This window comes from Talpa occidentalis, unplaced genomic scaffold (genome assembly GCF_014898055.3).
Source record: "Talpa occidentalis isolate TD23 unplaced genomic scaffold, MPIMG_talOcc4v2.1 talOcc4.7, whole genome shotgun sequence".
Classification (NCBI taxonomy): Eukaryota; Metazoa; Chordata; class Mammalia; order Eulipotyphla; family Talpidae; genus Talpa; species Talpa occidentalis.
In genome coordinates, this window is record NW_023605083.1 from 53,487,523 (window position 1) to 53,510,506 (window position 22,984).

Sequence of the window (22,984 nt, forward strand, 5' to 3'; positions counted from 1 at the left end):
GCAGGGGATAGAGGGGATAGTCAAGTTTTCTGATACTAACATTTGCAATCGTTGTTAATGGAGAAAACATTTGGACAGTTCATGGGCAAATTAGTGACTGGAGGCTGCCCTCCAGGGTAGCAAAAGCAGTAAAAGCAGTGGAAAAGCAGGCTTGCAGCCACTGAAATCATACAAATAAGGGTGGCTCTCTGAGCCAACTGGCTGCCAGTAAGTTTGGGCACAGGAGAAAATGCTGCAGCAACCTGTTACATGTGGAGAACTGTGCAAAGCTGGGGGTGTCCTCCTGTGGGAAACAAGCCTTGGATGCAGGCTGAAAAGGCTCCTGTCTGCAGCCAAACCGAAGGCTGTTACCTTCCCTGCTAAAGGTTTTAATTCTATCCCCACTATTCTGGTTCCTTTTGAATGCAAAAAGTCCTGAACCAACACAACTTCCACATTATACTGACATCATTCTATTCACCAATCGGCTGTAAGCAAATTGGTATTGAAGCCAAACAGACACTACTCAGTCGGGAGTAGCTGCTCTTTCTTAAGATGAGTGCTTAGATCAGGGTTTTCAAGGGGGAAGGGTAATTTTGCCCCCTCCCCCCTTCCCCCAGGAGATATTTGACAATATCTGCAGACATTTTTGGTATTAGCCCTGGGGGTGGAGAAGGAGGAAGGCATTTCTGGAGGCCAGAGATGCTGCTAAACATCTATAGAGCACAGGGCAGCCTCCCCCACACACTGTCCAAAGTGTCAACAGGGCCTAGTTAGAGAAAGCCCAGCATAGATGGATACTGCGCTTTTGGCTTCTCATGTTCCTTCTTTCTGTCTCTAGGCCAGCAGTTCCTCTGTGTTCATAATCCCTATGGATGCAGTTAGATGTTGCCTAATCTACAATAATCATGTTCTTGTATTTCCTCCCTGAGATGACACACAGGTGACTTTGACTGGAGATAGAGGAACTCCCAAACGCTGCCATCACTCATTCACAGATAAAGTTTTTGGTTTACTCCATGGAGAGTTAGTCAGTCGTACTCATTCAATAAAGATTTTACCATTAGAAAGCTTGGAGAAGAGGGCCTCCCCGGTGGCGCAGGGGGTTGAGAGCAACGCTGTGAAGCTGTCCGCAGCCTTCATGGTGCCGGTTAGATTCCCGGCCCCACATGGCAAGGCAGACCTCTTCTGTCTCACCCGCTGCTCCCCTCAGCAGTGCTCTCGGTCTGTCTGCCTATTCTGCTCCCTGCTCTGTCTCTGGTGAATTCTCTCACCCTCCCGCAACTCTGGCCTGTATCCCAGCTCTTGTATAAATAAAAATAAATCTTTAACAAAAAACAAAAGCTTGGAGAAGAGGCTCAGAGATTTTCCCATTGTGTCTCCCACTCCCTTCTGCAATATAATTCAATTACCTGTTGCTTTATCCAAGAGAAAATGGAGAGAAAATTCTTTTCCCACCACTTTACTAGCTGTGAGACTTTAGAAAAGAGATTTAACCAGTAAGAGCCTTCATTTCCTTTTTTTTTTTTTTTGCAAAATAGTGATAACAGCTTCTGTTTACAGGATTGTTGGAAAGACAAAGTAGAATGAGTAAAAGCAGTCAGGTTGATGTGACATGTAGCACATGCTCAGTAACTGTCAGGCCCCTTTCCTGTGCAGTGATACCATACCCAAATTGCCATTGCGATGTTTGCTTTTCTTGAGCTTCAGCTTTTCTTTTCCTGAGTTGCTCTCTGTTTCGCAAACTCCAAGGTCCAATAAATTCTGAAAGATAAAAATTAAAGTTTCAGGAAATAATGATGAATTGTGGCATTTAATAGCAAGACAGTCCTCTGGCAAAGAGGTAAAATCCCCATGCTGGGGTCTGTTTTTCTCCCAGCTGTTTGAAGACTAGCACTATAGTTCATCCTTATACTGCCAAACAATGCCTGGGAGCAAGTATTCAGTAGACATTTTTATTTATTTTTATTTATTTATTTATTTATTTTACTTTCTCCAGAATTATTTATTTATTTGTTTGTTTGTTTGTTTATTTATTTATTTATTTGTTTGTTTGTTTATTTATACAAGCACTGGGTACAGGCAGAAGTGTGGGAGAGTGAGAGGATTCACCAGAAACAGAGCGGGGAACAGAACAGGCAGAGTGACGAAATACACTGCTGAGGGGAGTGGCGGGCGGCAGGAGAGGTCTGTGCACCATATGGGACCCTCGCCCAGTGGCTGGGGATTGAACTGGCGCTGCAGAGGCTGTGGACAGCCTTGCAACCCAGCACTCAACCACTGTGCCACTGGGGAGGCCCTCAGTAGACATTTTTAAATGAAAGGGTCAGCATTTGTATATAAGTGTGATATCAGCCTATTAATTTCTTCAAAATATTTTTATACATTGTGCAAACAATAAAAGAAAAATCAGCTATATTCTGCCATCCTTGACATTACAGCCCGTTTTCATTTTACTCCTCACAATCATCTCATCCTTATATCACACAAATTTATAATGATAGCATACCACAAATTTGTTATTTATTAACCTATCAGAAATATTTTGAATCACATATTTGTATCATATAATTATAACTCTAAGAATTCTAAGAATGAACTGGTACTTAAACAAGATATTTTCATTTACCTAGTCATTCTTTATCTAGTGACTATTTAGGTTGTTTCCAGTCTTTTTTTCTTTTTTTTTTTTTTTGCCTTTTGAGGTCAAAATATAATAAACATATTCATACATACAGCATTTTTTTTCTTTTCAGATTTTTTCCTGAGGGTGGTGTTTCTCCAAGTTCTTTAAAATATTAAAGGTATTACTGAAGAAATTTCTCTTGCCATCCAAGTTTGAGAAAAATTACTGGGTGCTTAAGATAGAACTTTTTAGAGCCTATAGCAGGATTGTAAATTTGTACTAGAACCCCCAAAAGTTAAAGCATGCCCCTTGGCCCATAGCACCTTTAGTTCTTAGGACAGAGGTTCTCAATGGTGAATTTGGATGAGGGTAAACTATACCTTTATTTTTACCAATCTCTTCTTATAATTGCCATTCATTCTACTATGGTTATAAGTGATAAACCATGGTAGTTTAAGCATCTTGTGACTTTGTCACCAAAATAAATTACAGATTTTTTTCATATCACACTACAGCTGTTATAGATGCCTTAAAATATCATGTATTTGAGGTGATATGGTATATATCAAACATGATATACTTGATTTGATACAACGACCCAGCCATAGATCTTGTTATTTAATACACCTATTAATAAGCACATAGTTTCTTGTTATTTCCTTTGTAGTTCTATGTATTTGATCTTATGTATTTAAACTGTTTATTCTAAGAAAGGATCTGTAAGTTTATCAGAATGCAAAAGCGATCCATGGCACTAAAAAAGTTTTAAAGCACCCACTTAAGGCTAAAGGTTTTATAAAACATTTTAGAGATGAGGCTTTAAGGATAAAGTCAAAGACTAATATTAATGTGTCAAAAAAAAATAAGCACTATTACTATTCTTGTTACCTATTGTCAAATCGCTCTACAAAAGTTATACCAGTGTACACGTCCACAGAGGCAGATGGTGGTTTGTTTACCACAACTATCCAGTATTGGGTATTTTCAGTATCTTTCATTCCTATTATTTATTTATTATTTCCTTGTGTTTCTTAGCACAAGAAAGTTCCTCGGGAAGTTACACAGTCCCAGTTTATCCCAGCTAAGTTTATAGGGACATACTAAATTATGCCCCTCCTTTTTTGACCAAACCCCCCAAATGAGGAAAATAACCATAACCTCAGTTCTCCCAGTAGCCACTATCCCTTGTGGTCCCTTTCATTACCTGGAACACAGTTCTTCTCTTGATGAGAATCAGGTGTCTGATGGAACGTCAGACAAGACTGGTCCTTTCCCAACTCCATCTTGCTGCAGTACCTTCCTGCTATTTGGTCTGACTTCCACAAGCAGCCTTTTTGAAAATATCCAAAGCAACTAAGTTAAAAACACACATACACACACTTGACAAGTTCACTTGGACTTGACTTCCCGCCTAAATATTTTATCTACATGGTCCATAGCTGCTGGCTACTTCTACTTACTTTATCATACTGCACAGGTGTGCGTAGGGGAATGGCTAAATCCTCACCCTCCAGCATAAGTTGCTAGTTATAAAGGGCACCCATAGCCACGGCCTGGCATAGCATAAGCCCCAGGAGACTAGTCATTTGTTTTGCCTGCCTAGAAGCACCCAAGTCTGCTGTGTTTTTACTTATGTGGGTGGCAGATTGCAGAAAGAATAGCCCTAGAATCTAACCAGCTCCGTGTCCTAGAACAAGTCACTTCCCCTTCCTGTGACTCTCTTCACATTTGCAAAGTGAGTATAAAATTCCTGACTTGCACCCTCTATGCAGTGCTTGTGAAAGTGAAAATAACAAATGTGAATATCATGAAGATGTGAAATTAATCTCATATTATCTTCCTACATGTGGCACTATTTTCACCTTTTTTTTTTTTTTGCAAAAAATGGAAAATCTTGCTGTATACACTGTTAGATAATAAACCTAAAGAAGAAAATTAGGAAATCAAAACAAATTTGAACTCTTTTCTGCTCATTTGACCATTTACAAGTAACTCAAAATAACCAGTGACCCCACTGTTGCTCATCTAGGAAAGGCCAAAGTGCATTTGTTCATGAAAATATCATAAATTTATGTCACAGACAGAAACCAAAGGAATCATCCTGCCTCCAAGAGATCACCGCACCTGTGAAGGCAAGAAGGCACACAGGACTATAGTCGTCCAACTAGGGAGGGAACCCTCACACCATCTCACTCAGGCAGCCAGTCTGGGGATCCAGGGAAACAATGTGCTCTGGAGGCACAGGCAGAATCCAGAGTTTGAACCCCAGTGTTGCCACGTTCTCTAATTTAGTGACCTTAGATGTGTTATATGGCCTTGGAGCCAGCTTACCTATCTGTCATATGGAACAACATTGATACCTTTCATATGGTTATTGGAAATATTACATCAAATTTTCTACATAAGGCATTTCATCTATGCCTGGCATATTGAGTTTGATTGATGTCAGTTGCCTTCACGAATAATAAAAAATAGAGTGACTAGAGCCTCCCTGGTGGTGCAGGGGTTAAAGTCTCAGAGCTATCAAGCTATTGCCAGCCACTGTGGCATGGGTTCCATCCCCAGCCATGGAGCTAGCCCACTTGGCACAGCAGACCTCTCCTGTCTCGCCCGCTGCTCCCCTGAGCAGTTTTTCAGTCAATCTGCCTGCCCTGCTCCCCACTCTGTCTCTGGTGAATCCTCTCACTCCCTGCACCTCTGGCCTATACCCCAGTTCTTATATGCATAAATAAATAAAAATAAATCTTTAAAAAAAAAATAGTGACTAGGGCTTCCCCTGGTGGCTCAGTGGTTGAGTGCTGGGCTGCGAAGCTGCCCACAGCCTCTGCAGCGCCGGTTCCATCCCTGGCCACCAGGGGAGGGTCCCACATGGTGCGCAGACCTCTCCTGCCTCCCGCTGCTCCCCTCAGCAGTGTACTTTGGCCCTTCTGCCTGTTCTGCTCCCTGCTGTGTCTCTGGTGAATTCTCTCATCCTACCGTGCTTCTGACTGTACCCAGTGCTTGTATAAATAAATAAATAAAATCTTAAAAAAAAAAGTGACTAGATTTTAATAAAACAAAGTCATAGTTTAAATCCATAGTAGGAAAAAACCTCATAGAAAATCTGAAGGGAATCCTTTATAAAGAGAAAATCTTTATAATGTGAATAGGTGCCCCTAATTCCATACGCTTTAGAACTGGAAAGTTCCCTCAAACAATCTAGTCTCTCCGTATAGTTTATATATTCAGAAAAACTGAGAACCAAGCAGGGGAACGATCTGCCGGTCCTCATTTTTTTTTTTTTTTTAAGATTTATTTATACAAGTACAAGTCAGAAGCGCAGGAGGGTGAGAGAATTCACCAGAGACAGAGCAGGGAGCAGAACAGACAGACTGACGAAATACACTGCTGAGGGGAGCAGCGGGCGGCAGGAGAGGCCTGCGTGCCATGCGGACCTTCCCCCGGTGGCTGGAGAGCAGCCGGGGATCGAACTGATGCCGCGGAGGCTTCGGGCAGCTTTGCAACCCAGCGCTCAACCGCTGCGCCACCGGAGAGGCCCAAGAATCTATGTTCTTACTGAACACATTAAGCACGCTAAGAACCAAGATGGCTCCCTGAAATGAAATGTAAAAGAAAATCATCAGAAGTAATAAGAAGCCAAAGGGAAAGGTACTTGGGCTCAACTGAAGAGCCAGCCTGCTCCATCCAGAGCAGCACACTTTGTGAAAACCCATGGAAAGGAGCTTGAGCTGCTGGAACCCACTCCCTATGGATTCATGGCATAATAGATGTGAAAGAACTAAAATACCTCTAGACTAAAAAAAAAAAAAAATCAAATGCAAATCCAAATAACTCAAAAATATAAAATACTAGCATTTGATCATTTAAACTAGAATTTTAAATATCTGTCCCTTTATTTGAAATGTTTTCAATGTTACTGATTAGGCCATTTCTTTTGATAGTGCAATAAGATAACCTTATAGAATACATCTGAGGCACCTTACAGAAAATGCAGAGTAAGGGCAAATGGCATTACCCTTACTCAGAGCCTATGGCACCAGTTCAATGATTCACAAGCCTTACTGGACACTCTGTGAGACATACTGAGCAAGGCTTGTCAGACTAAAAAGATGCTTAGATGTAGTCCCTGAGTTGCGTGCTCTCTAAAACACAGCTGAGCACACTCAGCATTTAGGGAAACAATATTGAGATTCTTTATAGCCCAATGCAACCTACTGAAGTTGGCTTCCCCTCTACTTCATGTTCCCTGTATCTAGGGGCAGAATTTGGAGCAACTATAGGAGGGTGGGGTGTCAAGTTAACAGTTAATTAGGGGCCAATATTGGGTGGAGGGGGCCAGTGGAGGGTACTTTGGAGCAAACTAGATTGGAAGTCAGGCAAGGTGTCTCTGGTGTGATAAGCAGCCCGCAGCAGGAACTTGCCTGGGACAGAAATAGCCACACAGTTAAGTCCACAAGTTCTTTGTCTCTTTTCTCTGTAGAAACCTCTAGAGTCTTTACCAGAACGTAAGATGCTAGGTATTAAAGGTTGGATGTTTTTAATGAATGCTGCCTTGTTCTAGAGTTACTTGCATATATACATGAAACCTCCCTCCAGGAGACAAATTCTCTGAGAATCATTACCATTCCTGATTCCCCTCTCTAACTCTACTGAGAGGCTTGACCCACAGTGGTCCCCACAAATGCCCTCACCCCGGATGCAGGGCCAGCTTCATGGGCTTGGTGAAGCCTGTGACAGTCAGATGGGCTGATGTGCTATGAGTTAATAATAGTAATCTCGTTCGTCACCAGCCCCAGAACTCTCTCTCTCATCCTCATTGGCACTGGCCTGTGTGCTGGAGCTGTATAGCAGGTAAAAGACAAATGTCCCTGCCCTAGGAGCCTCATTACATATATTATTTATTTTCTTATTGTTCATCTGCCCCTGTCTCACCCGCTGCTCCCCTCAGCAGTGTATTTCATTAGATCCACCTGCTCTGCTCCCCTGGTTAATCCTCTCATCCTTTGCACCTCTGGCCTGTACCCCAGTTTTTCTATGTAAAAATAAAATATTTAAAATAGTGTGGTCAGGGGAGGCTTGACTTGATAGAGTGATGGGCCAGCAGAACTGAAGGAGGTGAGGGGCCAGCCATGCTGGTGTGTGGGAGGGCCTCCAAGCAGAGGGGTGCCAGCAGAGGACCTGAAGAGGGAGGACAGGAGGTGGATTTAGGGAGGGAGCTTGTTGCCCCTTGTTGGGATTTCTACTCTGATTGAGATAGTCTTGGGATGGTTTTGACAGAGAAGTAGCATATATTTTATTTTTTTTTTAATAGAGGCATGTTTTTTATTTATTTATTTGTTTGTTTGTTTTTGTTTTGTTTATACATGCACTGGGTACAGTCAGAAGCGCGGGAGGGTGAGAGAATTCACCAGAGCCAGAGCGGGGAGCAGAGCAGGCAGAAGGACTGAAGTACACTGCTGAGGGGAGCAGCAGGCGGCAGGAGAGGTCTGCGCGCCATGTGGGACCCTCCTCCGGTGGCCGGGGAGCAGCTGGGGATCGAACCGGCGCCGCAGAGACCTCGGGCAACTACCCAACCCAGCGCTCAACCGCTGCGCCACCGGGGAGGCCCGGTAGCATATATTTTAAAAGGATTTTTCCAACATATATTTTAAAAGGATTATTCTGGCTACTGTGTAGATAAAAGACCATTGGAGAAAGGGAGGAAGTGGAAGCAGGGAGACCAGGTTGAAGGATGTGCAATAATCCAGGTGGGAGGTGATCAAAGCTTGGCTGAGTCTGTAGTGATGAAGAGGGTCTCAGGTTTGGAGTAGCTTACAGATCGGATGTGGAGTGAGAGAGTCAAACAGTATGACTATGGTTTTGTTCTGAACAATGGAAGGCTGGAGTTACCATGACAGATGAGGGAGACTGGGAGGGGCAGGTATGTAGGAGACAACAGGAGTTTAGTTTAGACTAAGGGGAGAGTAAAGGAGACAGGAAACCAGAAAAGTGTAGTGTCCTGGAAGCCAAGTGGAAAAAAGTCAGGGGTAGGAAAGCCAAGTGGAAAAAAGGGTGGAGGGAGTGATCAAATGTGTCAAATTTGGCTAAGAGGTAGAGAAGCGCGCTAACAATATATTTGCTAACAATTCAATTCAATGAACTACAGACTGTGAAGCCCAGAGAGGTTAAGTGACTTTGTCAAGATCTCATTATCCACAGGAACAGCTAGCTATGTGATTTGTGGGACCTAGTGCAAAGTGAAAATGTGGAGCTTCTCCAAATGTTTTTAAGAATTTCAAGTGGCTATAGCAGAAAATTAAACCCAGACAGGGTTTTCCTTTGACCAGTGTTTCACTAGATCCTTGTAAGACAACTATTATTATCCTCATTTTTCAGATCAATACCTGGTGCTCAGAGTATTGATTTAACCAGGGTCACAGAGCTAGACTGGTAGTTCGGGCCTGAAAGCTGGGCCTTTGGCCTCCAAGGCTGAACTTCCTACCAGACCCAACTTGATATTGAGGGAGAGAGGTGGTTTCCTACCCCTGACTAGAAGCAGATTTAAGTATTAAGCCCTTGGTGCATCTCAGACCCTGACTGAACTGGGCAGATGTGGGAGGGAAAGAAATATATTGCTAAGAACTTCTGCCCTAGGGTCCCTCATGACTGAGATGAAAGGGGAGCACTGGATACTATTTATACAAAAATACAAGCTGATAAAAATGCCCCAAAACTACTGTAGTTGCAGGCTATTTTATTTCTAGGTCCCCAGATCAAGGGAGAAGAGTCCTGTTCCACTTTGGTTTGCCATACCATTCTAGAGTGGTCCCCTGGATGGTGTTTGAAAACGTACTAAAAAGAGCAAAGGGTATAAGCCTCTACCATTTCCTGGCTGGATAATTTGGGGGGATATCACTCAATTCTTTCTTATCCTTAGTCTCTTCCCCTGTAAAACAGAGAAAAAATAATACCTGACAGGGATCCTGTGAAGATAAAAGATATCACGAAAACACTTCTTACAAAAGACAAGCACCGTGCAACAAACATGGACAGCAGTGTTAACTGACTTAGAGCATTGTCACCAGGCGCCTGGGCATTTTCCTAGAGTGTATTTGGGTGGAAAAGTCAAGGAAGGAAGATATTATATTGTACACTTAGTTTTCTCAGCGTTCCTTCCTTGCTAAATTAAGTTTTCTGAGAGTGGGTCAAGCTTTGTTTTAAGTGGAGGAGAAGGGTTTCTGGTTTCCCTCTCTCACAGTCTGTTGCTACGTGATAAATGAGTTCTGGCTGCTGTGTGCATAAAGATAGCATGTCCTATAACTTTAGAATGGCTGTCACCAGCCTTTCAATCTAGTTTGTTCCAAAGTCCCTCCCATGTTCTCCTCTACCAATATTGCAATCTCTTGCTGCACAAACATCCATGTCTTGGTGCACAGTCATATACCTGGAGAAGAACAATTCTGCTCTCACCACCTCCTCTCTCTCTGCCTTTTCATTTCTGAACTGCCTGACCTAATAATGTGTTCTCAGTCTATCTCTTCCCTTTTCCCTCTCCCTCCACACCACATCTTCATTCCTTTCATTTGTAATATCGTTTTTTCCTCTACATGCTATTGTCTGATAAGTTATTGATAAGTTTCTAATGGTCAAGTCCAGTTCTTTTTCTTTGACCCTACTGTAGCTCATGATTCCTCTGAGCACTTGTACCCAACTTGATGCTCACTCCACTTTTGGCTTCTGAGGCAGAATGCTCTTCCGCTCACTCCCCCTCCTCCTTCATAGGCTTCTCTTTCGCCCCTTTAGATATGGAGGCATTTCCCAAAGATGACTTTATACTCTCACCCTTCTCAGAGAGTTCACCCAACTCTATACCTTTGCTCCTACCTCTATCTTCTAAATAAACATCTCCTGAAAATATGCCTGAGTTCTAAGACATTTCCAAATATCTCTTGGGTATTATTCATTATATGAATTTCCCACAACACATCAAACTTATTAGCACAACAAAAAGCACAATGTATCTTCCCCCTAAAACCAAACTCCCTTGTGTTTTAATTTTGCTAGAATAACAGCACCATGCTCCTTCAGAATTGTCTTGGACTCTGTTGCCTCACTTTGCTTCTCATATCCAGTTGAACATATTGACAGTTCTACCAGTTCAATCTTCCCAATGTTCCACATGCTCATTCCTTCTTTTCCTTTCCCATATCACCATTCCAGAGGGAGATCTCAACTTCTCATTGAAAGTATTGGAAAACCTTCCAAAGTTATCTGCATTTATTTCCCCTCACGCTCCACAGATCATCCTGCAAAAATAACAGCCAGAATATGCCCCCTAGAGCCAACTCCAAACTGGTTACTACCTTAGAATCCCAAATGGTCTCAGGTATTCGATAGAATAAAGAATACATTTCTCAGCTTGGCATTGAAAATCAACTTCCCAATCTCCTCTCCCATTACTTTCCTGAAAAGTCCCAATAGTGTCACTTGTCCTCCAGATTTTGCCTGGTCTCTTAATACCCACAGTACCTTTATTCACACCAGCTGGCTATTCAGTGCTCATCCCTGGTGTTTGCCCATCCAGATAGTGAGTGATTCCATCATAAAGCCTTTGATGATGATGATAATGATGATGGTGGTGATGATGACATGTTTGCCACTCTACAAAGTCATCAGAGGTAACTGATACCTTACATAACATTATCTCAATTAGTTCTTCTAATACTATCCCTATTTCACTGACTTGGAGATTATATTTTAAAGAGGTTAGGTTAGAGCTCAAGGTCATATAAGCTCATAGTGTCAGAGTTAGTGCTCAAAACCAAGGCTGACTGACTCTTCAGTTCACAGATTTAACCATTCTGTAGCTTAGAAGCAATCTCTCCTTTGTGAGCTATAATTATACTTGAATTGAGCCTCTGATGGAAAATATCACACAATTTTTTAATTTTCCTGTTCACATATACATATTCATTCAGCAGCTATTGAGCATTTACTTCTTGCCAGCCCCTTTACTAAGAATTGGGGACAGAAGATTCAAATGAGCCCTTTCCTTCCAGAAACTTACTATCTAATTGAGAATCATAGTCAAACAGTAAGTCTGGATTTAGCAAATCAGAGAGATCATTTTAATATCAATATTCTCAAATGTTCTGGGAGTAGAGGTAGAGTGCTTAATTCTGCTGCCATGGAAGTGGGCAGATCAGGCTATTGTGTGTCCCATGCCTATAATCATTATTCATAACCACCTTGGTCAAAAAGTAGAGTTCAGAAAATGAAGAGGCTCCATACATGTATCAGACTTTTTCTCTTTGTGATAGTTTTCTCCCTTTTATTTATTTCACAGAAATATTAATAGCCAGTATTGCTTATACTATGCTAGGCAGTGATCTAAGCACATTGTATATCATAACTCATTGGGTCTTTAGAGCATCCTTTAAGGTAGATACTAATGGTATCCCTATTTTATAGATAAGGAAACTTAAACACAGGCAAGGCACCTGTGCCCAAAGTCGCACACCTAGCAAGTGGAAAAGCAATCGAAAAGGCTGTATGCTTAATCACATTGCTCTGCTACAACTTAATTTTACTTGTTTCATATTTAATAAAATAGGATAGCAGCATATTTCCTTTTCTGATCCTCTCTGTCCTCTATTTCTTGTTCCCTCATGCTTTCCCTCTTTCTGCAGTTTGTTGACAATGTACTCTGTGCCCAAGATTATGCAGGGTGCTGGAGATACAAAGCAAACATGAAAAACAACATGCACGAAAATGAGGGGACTAGAAGAGGGTCATCTCACCATGATGGTGTGAGACAGTCAAAGAAGTTTTCTACAATAGATAACCTTGAGCTTAGTTTTGAAGGGCAGATAGGAATTGATTACCATGATACAGCAAGGCTAAGAGGAACAAACATCAGCTCTGGGGTCATTCAAGTCAAGTTCAGTGTGACCTACATAACTTACTTAAAATCTTCCAGCATCAGTGCCTTATCTACAGAATATGTAGCACTATAAATAAATAAATAAATAAATAAAATCTTAAAAAAAAAAGCAAAAAAATGACTTAAAAAAAAAAAAATGGGCCTCCCCTGGTGGTGCAGCAGTTGAGTGCTGGGTTGTGAAGCTGCCCACAGCCTCTGTAGCGCCGGTTCTATCCCCAGCCACCATGCGAGGGTCCCACATGGCATGCAAACCTCTCCTGCCTCCCGCTGCTCCCCTCAGCAGTGTACTTCATCAGTCTGCCTGCTCTGCTCTCCCCTCTGGTTCTGGTGAATTCTCTCACCCTCCCGCGCTCCTGACTGAACCCAATGTTTGTATAAAAAAAAAAAAATTAAAAAAAAGTAAAAGCAAAAAAAAAAAAATTACTTTAAAAAAAAAATAATATGTAGCACCAATCCTTCCGGACTATTAGGAGAATCAAGAATGATGACTTCTGGAAGCATCGGGCACACGGCAGCCTGTTATGATTATACATAATCTCAATAATAATAAGGGAAATAGAACCACCAAATAATAAAGCTAAGCAAGGCATTAGCATTATTTTATAAAATGGAAATGGATAAGGAAATGGGAGAGGCCATTGTTACATGGGCTCAGGGGTTGTGGGACTAGAATCCAGATCCTCTGAGAGTTCTACTGTTTCTCACCATATGTCCAGTCTTTCAAACTCTTTAGTCCACAGTGACTTTAGCTCATCCTCTGGCTTAATGAAGTATTTCCCAAACTTTCCAATTTCATCTTTGTGATTTTTGCCATACTCTTGCATGTATTAACATCTTCTGTATTATTATTCATTTAATCATTTTCTTCAGATAAACGTATTTTTACCAAAAACATTTAAGATGGAAATTTGTATCACTATTGTAAGTAGAAACCAAATGATCTCACCTGTGAAATGACATGTTTTTGGTAAGACAGATTTCATTGCTTCTAAGACGCATTAAAATAAATATTGAACTATTAAATAAAAGGTGTTTCATCTAAAATCGTCCACACTGCCCCAAATGGAATGCATCCCACATCTCAGGAAATGCTGGTCTATGTAATTAATGAGTGCCTTCTTTTCATTTCACAGAACATATAAATTATGTTCAAATAAATCCTAAAACCAGGGCCTCCCCGGTGGCGCAGCGGTTGAGCGCTGGGTTGCGAAGCTGCCCGCGGCCTCTGCGGCCCCAGTTCGATCCCCGGCTGCTCCCCGGCCACCGGAGGAGGGTCCCACATGGCGCGCAGACCTCTCCTGCTGCCCGCTGCTCCCCTCAGCAGTGTACTTCAGTCCTTCTGCCTGCTCTGCTCCCCGCTCTGGCTCTGGTGAATTCTCTCTCCCTCCCGCGCTTCTGACTGTACCCAGTGCTTGTATAAACAAAACAAAGAAAGAAAGAAAGAAAGAAAACATGCCTCTATTAAAAAAAAAAAAATGTTAAAAAAAAAAATAAATCCTAAAACCAAACTACCCTGTGCAATGGCTGGTTTACAACTCAGACAAGATAGAGCAAAGTATCCAATTCATTCTTTGGCCTGCCACGGAACCGGTGATACACATGGCGGCTATTCTCTAGCTGAAACTCTTGTCTCTGCTATTTCAGTTATTTCTCTTTTTTTAAATCTTTTTAAAAATTTATTTATTTATACAAGAACCGGGGTACAGGCCAGAGGCGCAGGAGGGTGAGAAGATTCACCAGAGACAGAGTAGGGAACAGAAGAGGCCATCTGACGAAATACACTGCTGAGGGGAGCAGTAGGCTAGACAGGAAAGGTCTGCTGCGCCATGTGGGACCCTCCCAGGCCTGCCAGGATAGAACCCGCGCTGCAGAGGCTGCAGACAGCTTCACAGCCCTGGGATCAACCGCCTGCGCCACCAGGGGAGGCCCTATTTCAGTTATTTATTAACCCCTTGGTGTTGTAGCTACTTTGGCATAGACTATTCACCAGAACCTAACATATTGCTTTAGTCCATTTGTTTGGAAGCTTTAACTCCCTGCTTCACCAATTTCTATCCCCTGGACTTGGGGAGTTTATAGTTAAGATAGCCTAGATCAGTCCCTGCCCAAGAGGGACTGGTGCTGGAGAATCCAGCCTTCTAAATGGTTCAGCCTCTGGGCCTGGCAGGGGACCTGGCACAAGGTACACTCAGTAAATAGTCTTTACCTGAACCAGTGCAGGTAGTGGTGCTTCTGGCCAGAACTGCTGCCTCTTGGTGGACATCAGTGGCAATTGCACCATTTTCACTTAGCTTTGGCTCCAACACTCTCTAGGAGTCAGCCTGCCCTCTTCCTAATCCACACTCTGTTCCCCCTCCCTCCAAGTCTTCTGGGTGAGTTAGCACTGGGGAAGTTTGCATACCAAACACTTAGCTAATTGATATTCTGTCACAATCTGCTCAACAAATGTTAGGCATTTCTGTGTGTGTGTGTGTGTGTGTGTGTGTGTGTTAATGACACTTTGGTTATATTTTTAGCCAGGTTGGGGAGGGAAGAGAAAAGAGTATACTTTAGCAAGCAGAAAATTCATTGCCAGGTCTTTGTTGCCTGGCTTCTCCTGAATGGCTGTGAGCACATTTAACCTATGGGGCTCAGGAATCAAATCGACTTTCTGTGTATATCCTGAGCTAGTTCACTGTGAGGAAGAAGACATCCTTTGTGCACCTTTCTGTTCCGTATTGTCACCCTTTATTACACGCCCTTATCTCACTTTAAGGAAGCTAGCCTTGCTCAGCCATGATAGACAGAGTGGGAGTTACACAGTCTTCTGGGAAGAAAGAGGCGGTAGGCCTGGCCTGGCCCTTTGTCATGAGTCCTCTCCACCCAGCAGAAGAAGCACATCTTAGTCCTACATGCATATGTCAGAGTGTTCTTGGTAAACAAGAGAGAAATTAAAGTAAATCCAGACAGAATAGCTATCATCAATGATTGCCACTACATTCAGAATTACCCATAACTCTTATACCTGAGGGGCCTTGGGCTTCTCAGTGAAAACAAACATAGGAGGCTACAGGTTGTTATTAATATGTAGCCATTATCATTAAAATTGGACATTGAATTTCACACATCAAGAAACACTAACAAGGGGCCTCCCCGGTGGTGCAGCAGTTGAGTGCTGGGCTGCAAAGCTGCCCATAGCCTCTGGTGAATTCTCTCACCCTCCCGCGCTTCTGACTGTACCCCATGCTTGTATAAATAAATAAATAAATCTTAAAAAAACAAAACAAAACACATAAATAATCCAGTTTAAAAAAAAAAAAAACAACAAAACACTAACAGGAACTATTATCACCCTAAATAGTGTGTGGTACAGTGGATAGGGCCTGGACTCTTGAATCAAAAGATAGGTAGAGGGGCCTCCCTGGTGGCACAAGGGGTTAAGCACTCCACTATGAAGCAATCCTCAGACTCTGCAGCAGGAGTTCGATCCCCGGCCTGCCAGGGAGCAACCCACATGGCACAGTGGACCTCTCCTTTCTCACCCACTGCTCCCCTCAGCAGTGTATTTCAGTCAGTCTGCCTGTTCTGCTCCACACTCTGTCTCTGGTAAATCCTCTCACCTCCTGCATCTCTGGCCTGTGCACCAGCTCTTGTATGCATAAATAAATAAATCTTAAAAAAAAAAAAAAAGATAGGCAGAGTATCTACTTCCACACAGCTATTGGCACCTGTCTTCAGCCAGTTCAGATGGATGTATGATACTTTATTCTCACTCAGAAGGCTGGGAGTATCTTGTCAGAAACAACTGAAGTCACTTGATCTAGCCAACCAAAACAGGCTTTCCCTTCTAGAAAATTTTAAACCTCTCCTGACCTACAGAAAATTTCATTGCATATCCCACCATCAAAGATGGCACCCAAATGGATTTAGGTATCCCTCGAAGGAACTAAATAGCATGAATCTGCACTAATTCAGTCAAATTAATTCTCCTTTAATGGGAACTAAATTAAGATCTCAAGAATACAGGATGACAGTTCTGCTTTCTAGTCTCCTATAGAAATTATGACTCTAGCTATAAATCCTCATTATCTCTGACAGAGGAAGTGAACGATTGATCAAGTGATAGAGTTGCCATATTGTAGGGAGTAGAAGGAGTGGAAAGAACAGGTTGATAACAGGGTGAGAGAATAACTAAGGAATGGGCTTGAGGCTTCTTTGGTAAGTCACACAGGGATGTGGGTCTGGGCAGGAGAGTTATTTATTTTGGAAATTACTTGCAAGATGATCATTATATTAAATGGATTTACATAATCCTGGGACACAGTAAACACTAAATTTCATAGCCAGAAGAAATCTTTAATGTCATGCAATGAAATTTCCCAAGAGATGCTGGAAAACCTTTTACAAACTCAATTTAGTAGAAAAAGTTTCTGACTTCAAAGATTTTGTTAAAAACCAAAGAGACTTAAAAATAATTACCATACGTTATAGTTCTGATTCTCACTTCATGACCCTGGGAAAACTGCTTCATTTTTCTGGACGTTTGCTCAAACTGGACCTTGGATAAGTCACTTCACCTCTCTGGATATCAGTTTCCTTCTCTATAAATAACAACCCAGCTCTCTTTCCTGCCCTTCAGGGTGCATAAGGGGCTAAAGACAGAGAAACATGAAAACTGTGGTAACCAAAAGGTGTATACTTTTAGAACATAAAGTGTCCCTCCTCATGCCCCTGTACCCCATGCTATGTAAGACAGCAGTGGTTCCTTTCCATTCTTCCAAGGGGTCGCCCCCATGCCCATCATTCTCCCCCATAGAGTTATACACAGATGTGTCCCTACAAGCGCAGTCTCCAAGAGGTCCTGTTTCTTCACGAAAAACAAGGAATGCACTTGTGCCCGTGGCAACGTCTGCCAGGGGAACAGCCAGCTACAGTGAGGCTTTCAGCGGGAGCAGCTGTGGGCCTCTTGCTTCTCCCCATATCCCCAACTAGCAGGGCCACTTGTCAGGGGCCCCTATCAGTGTGGGTGAACCCTAAGGGGCACTGGCAGCAGCAATGACACAGAGGAGCTTCATAGTCTCAGTTCTCATCTCAGTGGAACCTCATAATGGCCCAGATTGTTGTTCATTTTAACGGGCATTTAATAAGGGTTTGTTATGAGTCAGGTTCTGTGTTTGCGACTGGGGGTAAGACATGAGTCAGAAGTGCTGCCTGCCCTTGAGTCCTCACAGTTGAGTGGGAAGAGCAGGCTCATGAGTGTCCTACACAGGATATGCTATGACCAAAGTCTGCACATCGTTTGGGCACAGCTGATGGATCATTTAAATCTGAGGACTCAGGATAGACTTCTCAGAAATGAGGTTTACATTCAACCTTAACAGAACATGTAGAAATTCCCCCCAGGGAGAATAACATTTGAGGGAGAAAAGCCACTTGATCAGGTACAAGGGCACAGAGCTGAGAGGGCACTATGTTTTGGAGCCCAGTAATGGGGAGGCTGGAGTGTGTGCCACATGTCAGGGAGTGGAACGTCCTGAAACCAAAGAGGTAGCTGGGGGCTCCAGAAGGCAGGTCTTTATGATGTCATGGGGAGCCACTAAAGGGCTTTAGAGAGCAGAATGTCACAGTCAGATAAGGTTCTTAGAGCATTTCAGTGGCAGTGTGGGGGGCTGGGATGGGAAAGGAGAGAGAAGATACATTAACTGAGGGAACCAAAGAAAAGAACATATTCTAGAGACATTTTGAAGTTAGAATTGATAGATTTTTTTATGAGAACTTCTATGAGCTTCTGGCACAGGAAATTAAAAGAGAAAGAAGTTAGACTGAAAATTTAGTGAGAGCCTATAGGTAAGATGACAAGATTATCTTGCATCAAGCAATCAGAACTTGACTTCAAATTCTTGACTCCCTGTCCAAGATGTAATGTTTGTGAAATGGAGATCAAAAGCGTTATATTACACATCATTTTAACAACTACAGAGGTGGCTTCGCCAGATCTGGCAGGTCCACTGTTCCCTTCCTACCCACTTCCTGCCCCACATGTCATGACCCCAGAGCTAACTGCTTAGTCAAGAAGGATGCCTTCCCTACATAGAAGGGAAGGAAAACCACACTTTGGTTAGGGATGGACAAAGAGTTATATTAGGACCTCCACATTAAGTTCTGTCTAGATCCATTGATCATTATTAAGAACTGCACAGCTCAGAATTCTTCCTATGGCATACAATCAAAGACCATATGTAGGGAAAAATTCCTCAATGAACTGGAACATGAGTCTTAAAGCAAAGGAAAAATAAATATGCTAAAATGATAGCCTACCTGGGCTGCCCTTTTCTGGAAGTGTACCTAGAATGATATAGAGCAAAATTGAACAATAGAACTTTCTACAATGTAGAAATGTTTTTCTATACTTTCCAATATGGTAACCACTAGTCATATGTGACTAATGAACACTTTAAATGTGACTGAGAAACTGAAATTTTTATTAAATAGTACTTAAAGCTATGGGCTGCCATATTGGACAAGGTAACTCTAGAGTCCACTTAGCAGGCCCTGATTGTTTTATTTGCTCATTCCTTGTTTCATTCTCCTTGTTTCCCTGGCCTGTCTGTCTTCTGCTGTCTTTCCAGTTTGATGTACCAGTTGGCTACTTTCCAGCTTCCAACTTTGGTTCTGGTTCCTGGTTATCGGATTCCTCTCTCTCAGCCAAATGGACTTCCATTTGACTCAGCCTCAATGCCTCCCCAAACCTTGGCTTGTGTGTGAGCCTAAATAAAGTAGATTCAGTGAATCCTGTCCTGCCATGTTGACCCCTTCACTAGGCCTTTTCACCCTTTCCTTTCTTTTCAAGGGCTTTTTAATCAGCCAGTAATATGTTGGAATAGTCTTGATATTTTCACTTCATAACAACTTGAGTTAGAGGTTGGAATAGTTCAGATGGAGGTATATGTGTGTATGTAGGGGGCTAGGAATGAAAGGTTATAACTGGTTGAATGAATATTTTGATTTGAGGTTTCTGGTAGTAAATGAAGAGCTTGTCCTGAGGTCTTTACTGTCAGGTGTGTTTAACTTTGATTTCTATGGAGAGTAATATTAACAGATTGATTACACTTGTGGGTGGAAAATACAGATTCAGGACACAAAAAGGCTCTTGACAGGCCAAAGCATTAGGCCAAATTTAACATGATGAAATACAGCGATAACAAATCTCATATCCTATATTTGGGTCGAAATGGCTAATTACCTAAGTACAAATGTGTGGTTTAGGAGTCCTGGTGGTTTCATCTGATTATGAATCACTTTGGATGACAAGAAAGGTAACACATTCTTGGAGAGCACGGATTGAATCATATCCAATGAGAGTGACAGGCCTGCTCATCTCTATTTGGGTCAGACCCACATGGATCATTGTTTCAGGTTGTAAGAAGACTGTTTAAAAAAAAACAAAACAAGGTGTGTGTTTGGGGGGAGAGGCACTGACAACTTGAGTGACTGCCATGGCAAAGGGTCTGGTATCCTGTCATATGAGGACTTGGGACAATTAGAAATGTAGTCCATGGGGCCAGGGTCACTGTCCTCAATCTCTGAAGGGCAATCACAGAACAGAGAGCAGACGTGCTCTATGGGGTTTCAGAGGACAGAGCAAAACAAACCAGCGTCAATTTGAGCAGATTTCAGCTCGGTGTGAGGAAAATGTTTCCAACTGTCAAAACTGTAAATTCTTGGTGGTTTAACTTGCAGAGACAGTGTTTAGTAGAGACCCTGGAGGAATGATGTCAAACACGCCCCAAAGCCAGTCTGCTCCAATATTGATTGTCTCCACAGTGATGGATAGTTAATTTGAAATGTGTAGCAGGGCCTATACTTGCTGACCCCATTTAGCTTACAGGGTCTATATTAAGTGTCAGCCTCTTCTCATTCTGGCTTAACATTCTAATTAAATAACTTTGGCTCCTCGCATGTGGGAAACAGGTTTCAAGCACAGAACCTCTAGCACCAGGCAGAATGGTAACAATTTTAGCTCCTGAGCAAAATGGGTCTCACAAAAGCATCAGTACAGTGTGCACATTAACATTTGAATATGTTGTATAATAAGTGTGCTAATTACGCTGAGAAGAATACTTGAAGACTAGAATAAGCTGTGACTGTTAGAAGAGAAAGGAGTTAGCAGTTTCTGGCATGGCTGCTACTTTATATTCAGAAGGGCATGGCTCTCATCACAGGTAAAATGTAATCACCATGATCATACATTGCAATGCTGGTGGTAGAAAGTGGAAATAAGTTTGTGCTACAGAAAAAAAAATTTTTTACCACATTCAGATTTAACACTAATAAAAAATTCTCCAGATTTGGTGGTTTGGTTCCTTTGAGCAGTTTTCAATGAGAGCCCATTGCTATAGTCCTAACCTCTACTTCATAGAAAACAGCATACGGTTTTCACGGAACATGAGAATCTGAGATGGGGAAGCATCAGGTTGGTCACAGGGACATGATGAGCAACTTTTGCTAGTATAGATGCTGCCGTCGGGAGCTGGTGTCCCAGCCCCGGGTGACCTAGACCAGCTTATAAAGTCTGGTCTGCAGACCTCTTGGGGATCCTGATCCCCTTTTAGGGGATCTTAAGTAAGGTCTTAACTATTTTCACCATGTTATTTGACTTCTTCATAGCACTGAAAAACTACATATTGTATGAAATATGCCAAATAGGCAAATTCTGTAGAGACAGGAAGCAGACAACTAATTGCCAGGGTCTAGGGAAGGCAGAAGGGGGAGGGGATGTTTAATGGGTATGGGGTTTCTTTTTGAGGTGATGAAGATGTTTTGGAACTACGTAGTGGTGATGATTGCACAATATTGCAAATGTTCTCAATGCCACTGAATCATATACTTTGTAATGGTTAAAATGGTGAGTTTTACGTTATGTGAATTTTACCTACCCCCCCCAACACACACAAAGTAAAGCTCATATATTGTACTGCACAAGAGGTTCTTCCTATCCAGAAGTAAAGCCCCTTTAGGGTTTTCTCATCCTGAAAGTACTAAAACTGGAAACCACCTGACATCTAAACCAGCTTCAGCTATTGCCAAAGACGGCAGCTCCATGTCAGCACACTGTATCAACAAAGTGTGCCCATTTCTAAGTAATTAAAATACAACCAGGAAACCACATTAACAATGAGGGTCACACTGAAAGTCCAGGGTAACTGAAGCTTCGGGGTTGAGTCAGCAGATCACCAATGTCATCAAAGCTCATTTGGAGGCAAGATGGCTGCCAACAGGTCTGGAGCACCTCACCTGCATGCAGACACAAATAGCACTTCTTAGGAACCCCAGCAAACCTCTGCTATCTAGGCTGGGTCAAGTGCTCACCCTGGATTCTATGGGCCTCTGCCTAGATCCCCTCTAGATGCCTATACCCATCCCTTAGCTGCTGGGAATATTTTTGTTCTCAGCCTCAGGAAACCACTTCTCCCAAGGCTTTACATCCCCTCTGAGGATGCAGCCTGAGGCTAGTAACTGATGGGGGAATACAAATGCCTGTCCCTCTTACTTGAATTTAGAAGGCAGCTATGCTTGCCCACTAGTGCATCGTACTTTAATTTGGGACAATTTCGAAGGGCCATCCCCATTCTTGAACTCTGGGTGGCATCTCCAGGCCTTGATAGTAACTGCCTTGCAACTACTTTGCTTGTGAGCTTCTCACCACACCCACCCTGTCTTCCTCTTTGGCCATAGGTTCCCACTGGTGTATGTCCTGAGAATGGTCCTCAATCACCCATACGCAACTCTGCACCTTGGATTTAGTTTCTCGATCTAAAGCAGTACTTGTTTCCAAATAAAAGCTATGAGAGGACTATGCTGATGACTTGGGACTAATTTGCATGACTTTTCCAGGGACCAGGGGTGGGAGCAGCCTTTCCCAAAGCACACATAGGTTGAGGCTGGGAGAAGAAGGACTGGAACAAAACAAATTGTTAACAAGGATAAGAAAAAGGAAGAATCAAATGGTGAGGCAACAACACAGATCTTTCGCTCTTTCAAGAGAAGTCAGAAACAGTTTATGTCAAAAAAAAAAAAAAAAAAAAACCTCGCGCCTCCCCGGTGGCGCGCAGCGGTTGAGCGCTGGGTTGCGAAGCTGCCTGCAGCCTCTGCAGCGCCGGTTCGACCCAGGCGAGGGTCCCACATGGCGCGCAGACCTCTCCTGTCGCCCGCTGCTCCCCTCAGCAGTGTGCTTCATCAGTCTGCCTGTTCTGCTCTCCCCTCTGGCTCTGGTGAATTCTCTCACCCTCCCGCGCTTCTGACTGTACCCAGTGCTTGTATAAATAAATAAATTAAAATAAATAAATAAAATTAAAAAAATAAAATAAAAATAATTTGTTTGTTTAAAAAAAAAATCTCATGATGTTGTAATGTTGGAAACTAACTGAGATATTTCTAAACGCTATGAAGAGTCTACAAAACATGGTCCCAGATTGGCC

The 22,984-nt window shown here is 42.5% G+C and overlaps 1 protein-coding gene across 7 annotated transcripts in view; it reads right to left on the reverse strand.

The window, feature by feature from the left end:
* Positions 1-22,984, reverse strand: part of HEMGN (hemogen) — an 82,876-nt gene that overhangs the window by 10,815 nt on the left and 49,077 nt on the right. For 4 of the 7 annotated variants that reach the window (XM_054689363.1, XM_054689364.1, XM_054689362.1 and 1 more), the window contains 2 exons: positions 3,810-3,935; positions 1,650-1,743 (listed from right to left, as the gene is read on the reverse strand). In XM_054689363.1, coding sequence (XP_054545338.1) covers positions 1,650-1,743; positions 3,810-3,935 — 220 coding nt within the window. The other 3 variants (XM_054689365.1, XM_054689366.1, XM_054689360.1) reach the window with 3 other exon arrangements.